Genomic DNA, 10,000 nt, shown 5'->3' on the forward strand with positions numbered 1-10,000 from the left:
AGAAAGCGGTTGGATGGAATTCAGCTTTATTGCCGGAGACATCCATGAACTTATATATGAGTGACTATTATACAACAAGTGACTGCTCTTTCCAGTTCCTGATCGTGGTGACTGCAAGTTTGGCAAACATTCCCTCTGGTATGATACAGCTCTGGCCAAATGTCCTGGCTTCGCATATCGTTCGGGATAATTCCACCATTTTTGGCAGCGAGATTCAGTTTGAGCCTTGGCAGATGGATCTAGTAGGTGAGTGAGTTATTTCCTTGGCAGATGAGTTATATCCTTGGCAGATGGATCTAGTAGGTGAGTGGGATATATCTTTGGCAGGTGAGTTATATCCTTGGTAGGTGGATCTAGTAGGTGAGTGGGATATATCTTTGGCAGGTGAGTTATATCCTTGGCAGATGGATCTAGTAGGTGAGTGGGATATATCTTTGGCAGGTGAGTTATATCCTTGGTAGATGGATCTAGTAGGTGAGGGAGCTATTTCCTTGGCAGATGAGTTATATCCTTGGCGGATGGATCTAGTAGGTGAGTGGAATATATCTTAGGCAGATGAGTTATATCCTTGGCAGATGGAGCTAGTAGGTGAGTGGGATATATCCTTGGTAGATGAGTTACATCCTTGGCAGATGGATCTAGTAGCTGAGTGGGTTATAACCCTGACAGATGAGTTATATCCTTGGCAGATGGATCTTGCAGGTGGGTGAGTTATATCCTTGGCAGATAAACGTAGGTGAGTGTGAGTTATATCCAACGCAGATGACTATAGTGAGTCAGTCACATCCTGCTTTTGAAATATAGCCTTGGCAGATGCAGCTTGTAGTACTAGAATTATATCCTTGGCAAACGGATATATTCGATGAGTAAACAAATTCTACCGCCAATGGCTTTATAAAGAGAAAAGCAAATATATCTTTTTGCTGGTGGATAAATTATGTCTATGAATTATATACCTGGTTAATGGATATAGTAAGTGCGCGAATAATATCCAAGTCTGATGGATATAATAAAGAGCTTAGAGGTCGTTGATGAACAACAGAGTTATAATGAACAAATATAAACATTACTGTATTAATATCAGCAACCAGTCTCCTTTCTTGTTCTATTACTTGCTATTCTTTTTATGCCTTTGTCTCTACTTTGTCACATTCATTTCATTGTGCGTTGTATATTTATTTATGTTCTTATCTCTCTCCTTCTTTTATATTCACAGATACACTGGTATTCTGTATAGCATTTTTATGTTCGTTTTCCAACCTACAGTCTTTTACAAATGTTAACAAAATTTCCTGTAAACACGTTTTATTTATCTATTTATTTATTTGATCGTTCTTCCAGTGAGCGTGACACAAATTGGCAGCCTCGTGGGGTTCCTAAGTGCTGGCTTCTTCCTCAGTCTAGTGGGAAGAAAATGGTCGCTAATAATTACTGCCATACCAGGAATATTCGGCTCTGCTCTCATCACTCTTTCTTTTAATACATACATGGTCATTGCTGGGAGGTAAGTGAAAACCTATAATATGTTAGTTACCCCTTACTATAACGTTTTCTATGGCTAACATTTCCTTTATAGAAAACTGTTAATTTTGATATTTGATGAGTAACGTTTGTATTCTGGTCCGATGACAACCATTTTGAGAAGACGTTCTAAATTCAGGATAGCCCGAGCTATTGCTAGCAACTGAATGGTTAATATTACAGCCTTTTAGTCTAAGGAGATTATAGCAACATTGTTTTATAAATGACAATACCGTTTAAAAGAAACTATTTGAGGTTAAAACAGTAAACGTAAATCGTGAACAACCCAGAACGGCCCAAAATGTCATCGGTCATTCAAAAGATTCGGCTTCATTCGTGTAATCATGTGTGCTAAGAGTGGTCAGCAAGGTTAGGTTAGGTGAGAATGCTTCCTTTCTTCGTCATTCATAACAAATCGCTGTTTGCAGTTATAATTATCCATTATTTCACCGGGGCCTAAGCTAGAATGACTAATTCAAAACCAGGGAGTCAAATCAATTTTTACATACAAACATCTTATATCATTCATGAAATACCGAAACCCTTAGGCTTTTTCCCAGGAAAATTTCATCCACGTAAAATAAAAATAAAATTTTTTCAATGTAAAGATAGGGGCTTGCATGGTGACCTGCTTTCTTTATCAAAGAGAATTCATCCATCGAAAAAAAAATTGGCAGTAAAATCTTAACGAAAAATATCTTCAGTTAGTCCATATATATATATATATATATATATATATATATATGATATATATATATATATATATATATATATATATATATATATATATACTGAGTTGGCGAAGAATATCCACGGCTGATATGGTGGAGGATGATGCCTTTGATAGAAGGCAGTGGAGAAGGTGCATCAGGCAACCGACCCCTTAATGTAGGAATAACGGTGGGAAAGAAGAAGAAGGTGGTTCCGCAGCTGATATGTCTGATATGTCAGCAGTGGTGAGCTAATCAATATCGTTTGCAGGTATGTAGCATCAGAACCAAAGGAAGAGGACCGTCACCTCCGGAGCAAAAAGGACCCCTGGCATTTTCAAGAACGATAACTTTCCTCTATCCCACAGGTTTCTAGATGGGATGACAGTAGGCATGGCAAACGTAGCTGTCTTTGTGTACGCCTCGGAAGTCTCCGACGTCAGGGTCAGGGGCACGCTGGGAATGGCGTCCCACCTGCTGGTGCAGATCGGAGGCATCACCAACATATCGCTGGGGATTCTGCTCAACTGGTACTACATGTCCTTAATCTGTGCCTGTTTCCTCCTCGCCCACTGCCTGACTGTGTTCACCTTGCACGAGAGTCCTTCCTTCCTTGCCGTGAAGGGCCACGACGAAGGAGCCCTGAAAGTCCTGCGCAAACTCAGGGGCTCTCACGTCGACGTCCACGAGGAGCTCACTTACCTCCAGCAGCAGAACCAGGCCACCGACGACACCCAGGGAGGCAGGGGCCTGCTGCAGAAGCAGCATCTGCAGAAGATAGGCCTGATGAGCGGGATCCTCTTCATCCACAACTTTTGCGGAACACAGGTCCTGCGCATGAATGCCACGAGGCAACTCCAAGAGCTGGGATTGCCCATGGACGAGAAATTCACAACGATCTTGGTCATTGTCGTTCTTTTCTTTGGTAACTTCTTCATGACTCTAATATTAGACAGCTTTGGTCGACGCCGTTGTATAATAACCTCGTTAATGGTTGTGGCAGCTTCTTACATATCCTTGGGGACGTTTATTTACCTGCAGGACACTAATCCTTCCTTAACTGATCCACGTAAGGACGAGCTTCTGAAATTTGCATATAGCGTGGAAAATGCGACGCTGACTGACGTCGTAGCGGAAGGGTGAGAATCTTCGAGCCTAAATTGTAATGGGTTTTGATCATTAAATTGATAATATATATATATATATATATATATATATATATATATATATATATATATATATATATATATATATATATATAAACATTACATTTTTGCTTCAATAAATTTGGTTCAATACACAGTTCAAAATATAAAAGGATAAACGATTTTTACTCTTTCTAATCTCAAATACTCAGCCATCACAGTCATCTTTTTATAATTACGAGCAGAATGGCTTCCACAACCTCCCCACGTCACAAGAACACACACACAGACATACGTCCTCAACTTATCTCACGCAACATTCGAGTTTTTCCCCTTTCAGCTAAATTAAAGATTTTGCATTGCAAGTTGAAACTCCGACTAACAGAACTTTGTGCACATTTCATTACCATGGCCTTGCTACATAGCTACCTACTTCAAGGTGGTTACCATTTGCTCCTTGATAAGATTTAGACTTTTTGCTTTCTGTTTCTCTCCATAAGAACCTGTAAAGAAATTATATGAAGCCCCTAAAAATAATCAGTGTCGTTGATCACATAAATTTCAACCTACATTTATTTCCAGGTCTGCGATTATGAGTATCAGTGACTGGCTACCACTGGTGTTCCTCATGTTTGCAGCTTTTGGTCACAGTACGGGCATAGGGCCACTTGTCTGGCTATTGCCCCCCGAAATGTTCCCTACCAACTTAAGGTCACAGGTAAGAATCATAACATTGGGTCAATCACCTGGGCATTACCTGCCGAAATTTTCTCTTACAACCTAGGTCACTGGTGGAAATTATAAAACTGGCTTAATCACGTGGGCATTACCTGCCAATATGTCTTCTAACCTAGGTCACTCGTAATAATTATAATACTAGGTCAATCACCTGGGCATTACCTGCCAAAATGTTCTCTTCCAACTTAGGTCAAAGGTAAGAATCATAGCATTGGGTCAATCCTCTGGGCATTACCTGACAAAATGGTCTCTTCCAGCTTAGGGCACAGGTAACATTGGGTCAAAACTCTGGCCATTACCTGCCAACATGTTCTCTTCCAGCTTAGGGCACAGGTAAGAATGGTAACACTGGGTCAATCGTCTGGGCACTACCTGCCAACATGTTCTCTTCCAACTTAGGGCACAGGTAAGAATGGTAACACTGGGTCAATTCACTGGGCATTACCTGCCAACATGTTCTCTTCCAACTTAGGTCACAAGTAAGAATCATAACATCAGGTCAACATTCTGAGTGCTATTCGTTGAAATGTCCCTCATAACATGCAAAATCTTATCAGGCCATCCTCAAATTCTAAGTTTGAAATGATACATAACCGCAGGTAGTAATCTTCTATATGTTTGCAACAGCAAAATGGCCAAGAGTGAACTGAGATAAGAATAAAGTTGAATCAACATGAAAAAAGAGGCATACAAATGCATAAATGTTCATTTCCCCATTTTCCTTTACACATCATTATCCATGTCTACGTTTACTCTCACTCTAACCACTACTCCTCTCTCCCCACACAGGGAACATCTGTATGTATGGTCATCGGCAGCCTTCAGATGTTCACCATCCTACAGCTGTTTAGCCTGATGCAGGATACGCTGACACAGGCTGGCATGTATTGGTTGTTCGCTGGAGTGGCTGTAGCAGGTATCTTCTTCATCTACTTCCTGCTGAAGGAGACCGGCGGAACTAGGGTAGGGTGAAGTTTCTGCTGACGGAGAGATAATGATGATATGGGAGAAGGTTCAACCCCAGCAGATGCCCGGTAGCGTTTTCCCGAAGAAAAACAAGACGCCATATCTTAAAAACTAGCCATAGAAATTTCTTGAAAGTACTCGAGTGACCCAGTCTAACCTAACACAGCCTAACTTAACTGGGGCTGGAGCAATACTAGCATACATCTCAGGAATTTGCTGCCTTGTCGGCGTCATTAATTCTTTCTCAAGAGGATTTTATTATATTTTTTTACCGAGTGTGTTGCCCAGGATTAGTAACGAGGAATCTATGGTGTTGTAATTATTATTATTATTATCATTATTGTTGTTATTATTATTATTATTATTATTATTATTATTATTATTATTATTATTATTATTATTATTATTATTATTATTATTATTATTATTATTAGGCTTCATCTACTGAAGAAATAATAATAATAAATATAATAATAATAATAATAATAATAATAATAATAATAATAATAATAATAATAATAATAATAATGGAGAAACAAATCCACAGTTATGTAAATGTACATATATTTAAGTTTAAAACAGAAAAGATAGCTTTCGGGAATCTGTACGGTTCCCCTTATCAATCTATCTTTTCTGTTTTAAACTTAAATATATGTACATTTACATAACTGTGGATTTGTTTCTCCATTTGAAGACTCGTGCTACTATGAGGAATTTTTAATAATAATAATAATAATAATAATATAATAATAACTAATAATAATAAAAAATAATAAGAATAATAATATAATAATAATAATAGTAATAATAGTTTTATTATTATTATTATTATTCCATTCATCATTATTATTATTATTTTTATACTGCGAAATAATAAATACTGTCTTCATTACTATCATTCCGGAAATTATGATAATAATTATTTTTATTATATTTTCTTCTTCAATGATGAATTTGATGGTTTATCTAACAAATAATAAACACTGTCTTCATTACTATCAATCCAGAAATTATATAATAATGATTATTTCTATTATTTTTTCTTCTTCAATGAGAAATGTAATGGTTTATCTCAAATTCAGTAGCTGAGAAGACGAGTTTGCTGTATTGAGGATCAAAAGACAAGCATCATTTTACATCATTTTTACATCTGTGTGAAAATATATCATAACCACATTGCATTAAATATAAATCTTATTACCTCGCCCAACTATTTTTATTCTAACCACTTGTGCGTCTGTTTGTCAACATTTTTATTTGAATAAAAGTCTTCGACTGGATTTCTGACAAAATTCGACTGAAGCTAGGCTCCCTGACTATAGTAGATTCACATCGCCCGTGCATCTGATGTCTAGGCCAGTTCCTTACGACGCTCCTGATTGGCTGTTGATATAACCCAATCACAGGGCTGGAAACTCTCAGTCTCTCTCAAGAGTTCACATAGGTAAGATAAATGCTCCACTTTTCCTGAGGGATACTTTTGAAAGACGTATCCCTCAGAAGTGGAACATACATCCTGCCTATGTGAATTCTCTAGAGAGACTGAGAGTTTCCAGCCCTGTGATTGGCTTATCAACATCCAATCAGGAGCGTCGTAAGGGACTGTCCTAGACATCAGATGCACGGGTGATGTGAATCTACTATAGCTACCAATGGCTAGATTTTATATTATGAATAATTTATACCTAAGGACGTCTTTTTTTCGGGGTTTTGGGGGTGGAGGGGGGGTGGGGGCCAATGAATTGGGAGAGGACTGGAGAATGTTGCATATCAACGTTATTTTATAGACATGTTTCACCCTTACCTTTACAGTAACTTTGGATTATCTACCCTTTGATAACATTCAAAGATGTAACGCAAAGTACATAATCTTAGAGCAAAAGAGAAAATATAGCAGATACCAATTTAATATGAGTTTGAGCAGTTAATTTGAGAAACTCTCCGAAGTATTAGTGTCTATTACTCTCCATGTCGTGCACATTCATTCATAGTGAATTTAAATTCAGTGATATTTTTGTCATATCAAATTTTGACTGACTAGTTTGAACGATACTGAGTCATTTAAAAAGAACATCTATTATATATTTTAAACTGAAGCTCCTGACTGAGTCTATGCTATGCTTTTTCAAGAAAATAACTTGACAACGTAAAGCTAAAACAGTAGTGTCTATATCAAATCTGAGTTCGAGGACAAGGATATTATTTTCAATTATTCGATAGAATGCAAATTGAATTCATGCAATAAAAGCTTAAAGAACACCTATAGAAAGGAATGCAAGATTACTGGGGTTTTTTTAAGCAATAGATTCATGCCGCTTCTTGAATTTACTGCAGTTATAAAAAAAATTCGGCCAAATACCGAATCAGAAAGATTAGAATTAGATAGAACAGTCTTTTTTTTTTTTTTTTTTTTTTTTTTTTTTTTTTTTTTTTTTTGGTGGGGCCGGAAGGAGTCTATCACACTCCTCAATTCGACTGGGTGGTATTCATAGTGTGGGGTTCCGGGTTGCATCCTGCCTCCTTAGGAGTCCATCACTTTTCTTACTATGTGCGCCGTTTCTAGGATCACACTCTTCTGCATGAGTCCTGGAGCTACTTCAGCCTCTAGTTTTTCCAGTATTATTATTATTATTATTATTATTATTATTATATTATTATTATTATTATTATTATTATTATTGCATCTATGTTTCTAAAAAAAATAAATTCAGTTTCTTCAAAGAAAAACGCACATACAAACACATACACGTATAAACTATACTAACTTACAAATGAAATACAAGAAAACCAAATAAATCAGAGCCAAAATCTTAACATTTGTTAAATCCGTAAAAAGAACAGTCAAGAAAGGAATAAAAGATAATAGAAAGATAGTTACACGGAGATAGTTACAGAATTATAAGACCGACGGCTAATATGGAGAAAAAAAAAGTCAGTATTCAGAGAATGGCCGTGTCGACGGGAATTGCTCCCGAATGGCAATAAATGCTTGTTTGTTAAAGTGCCCTGTTTGTTCTAATTGATCGGCCTAAGTGGTCAAAGGAACGCACCTAAAATTGCCGCTTTTTCATTTTACAATTAAAGATGCTCTGCAACAACTACACGTAGTACTATTAACCTCCGAGGTGATAGTACTAAACTTGGCGAGTTTAATAGTGCTAGCCTCTGGTGATCAAAGATAGCGTTTATTAACATATATAGAAATGCACAGAAATAGGTGTACTATATAATAATTTCACGACCAAAGGCTCTCCATGAACTATTAATGAAGTAACTCATGTTCAGCTGACTGAACAGGAAGAATTAGACAATCTGCCAGAAGTGAATATTCTGTGTATTTTTTTTTATCCTTGAAATTCCCTCTTCCCGTAGGATTGCATATCAAAATTCACCATTTAGATTATGTAAACAATATATTGAAAATAGACGATCCAACATATACACAAAAATATGTGAAACAGGGCTTGCAATGGCAATGTACGTGGAAGGGATTTTGAAAATACATTCTTGATTAAGCAGTGTGACTTAAGCTTACAAGTAACTTAATCCTGAGTTCGTTCTTGAGTAAGCAATTACCAGTACGAGGTTGTCAACCCTCCAAACATTATCACAGCAATGACGAAGAAATTAATGTGGGACAAAACAAATTCCTTAACGGTCCTGACCAGCTAAAGTCCCAAAGGAAAGTTACGAAGCATCTTATTCAACTCATCTCCCTCTCCAGCAAGTAATTCCTTCAAATGTACCTCTTATTTTTAAAATAAGAGGTGAATAAATAAAAAGAATAGCTACAATAAAAGTTAACGAACTCAGATCTTGAATCAAGCGAAAACACAAATAAGAGAAAACAAGTAAGTCAGCAAAGTAACTCATCCACACATCAGTGTGGATGAGTTACTTGTAAGATTAGTCACACTGCTTAATCAAGAATGTATTTTCAAAATCCCTTCCACGTACATTGCCATTGCAAGCCCTGTTTCACATATTTTTGTGTATATGTTGGATCGTCTATTTTCAATATATTGTTTACATAATCTAAAAGGTGAAATTTTTGAGTATGCAATCCCTACGGGCAAGAGGGAAATTTCAAGGATAAAAAAAATAAAAAAAAAACACAAAATATTCACTTCTGGCAGATTGTCTAATTCTTCCTGTTCAGTCAGCTGAACATGAGTTACTTCATTAATAGTTCATGGAGAGCCTTTGGTCGTGAAATTATTATATAGTACACCTATTTCTGTGCATTTCTAATATATAGTTAATAAAACACTATCTTTGATCACCAGAGGCTAGCACTATTATACTCGCCAGGTTTAGTACTATCACCTCGAAGGTTAATAGTACTACGTGTAGTTGTTGCAGAGCATCTTTAATTGTGAAATGAAAAAGCGGCAATTTTAGGTGCGTTCCTTTGACCACTTAGGCCGATCAATTAGAACAAACAGGGCACTTTAACAAACAAGCATTTATTGCCATTCGGGAGCAATTCCCGTCGACACGGCCATTCTCTTGAATACTGACTTTTTTTTTCTCCATATTAGCCGTCGGTCTTATAATTCTGTAACTATCTCCGTGTAACTATCTTTCTATAGCATCTAAACTTAAAAGCTGACATTACAAGTAGCATCTAAACTTAGAAACTTGTATTATAAGTAGCAACTAAACCGAAAAAACTGATATGATAAGTAGCATCTAAACTTAAAATACTGATATTACAAGTAGCATCTAAACTTAAATTACAGATATTACAAGTGGTATCTATACTTAAATTACAGATATTACAAGTGGCATCTATACTTAGATTACAGATATTACAAGTGGCATCTATACTTAAATTACAGATATTACAAGTAGCATCTAAACTTAAAAACCTGATATTAAATAAGTAACAAATTGCGATAAGTCACGAAACCCTTATAT

At 36.5% G+C, this 10,000-nt stretch overlaps 1 protein-coding gene across 2 annotated transcripts in view; it reads left to right on the plus strand.

Annotated features, from left to right (window-relative positions):
- Positions 1–5,409, plus strand: part of LOC135201066 (facilitated trehalose transporter Tret1-2 homolog) — a 9,270-nt gene extending 3,861 nt beyond the window's left edge. For both annotated transcript variants that reach the window (XM_064229943.1, XM_064229953.1), the window contains exons 3-7: positions 96–246; positions 1,342–1,504; positions 2,600–3,370; positions 3,959–4,094; positions 4,904–5,409. In XM_064229943.1, the coding sequence (XP_064086013.1) occupies positions 96–246; positions 1,342–1,504; positions 2,600–3,370; positions 3,959–4,094; positions 4,904–5,086 (1,404 nt within the window). In that variant the 3' untranslated portion in view covers positions 5,087–5,409. The remainder of the gene's footprint in view (positions 1–95; positions 247–1,341; positions 1,505–2,599; positions 3,371–3,958; positions 4,095–4,903) is intronic.
- The last annotated feature ends 4,591 nt before the right edge of the window (positions 5,410–10,000 follow it).

Source organism: Macrobrachium nipponense, chromosome 23 (assembly GCF_015104395.2).
Source record: "Macrobrachium nipponense isolate FS-2020 chromosome 23, ASM1510439v2, whole genome shotgun sequence".
In the NCBI taxonomy this organism is placed as follows: domain Eukaryota; kingdom Metazoa; phylum Arthropoda; class Malacostraca; order Decapoda; family Palaemonidae; genus Macrobrachium; species Macrobrachium nipponense.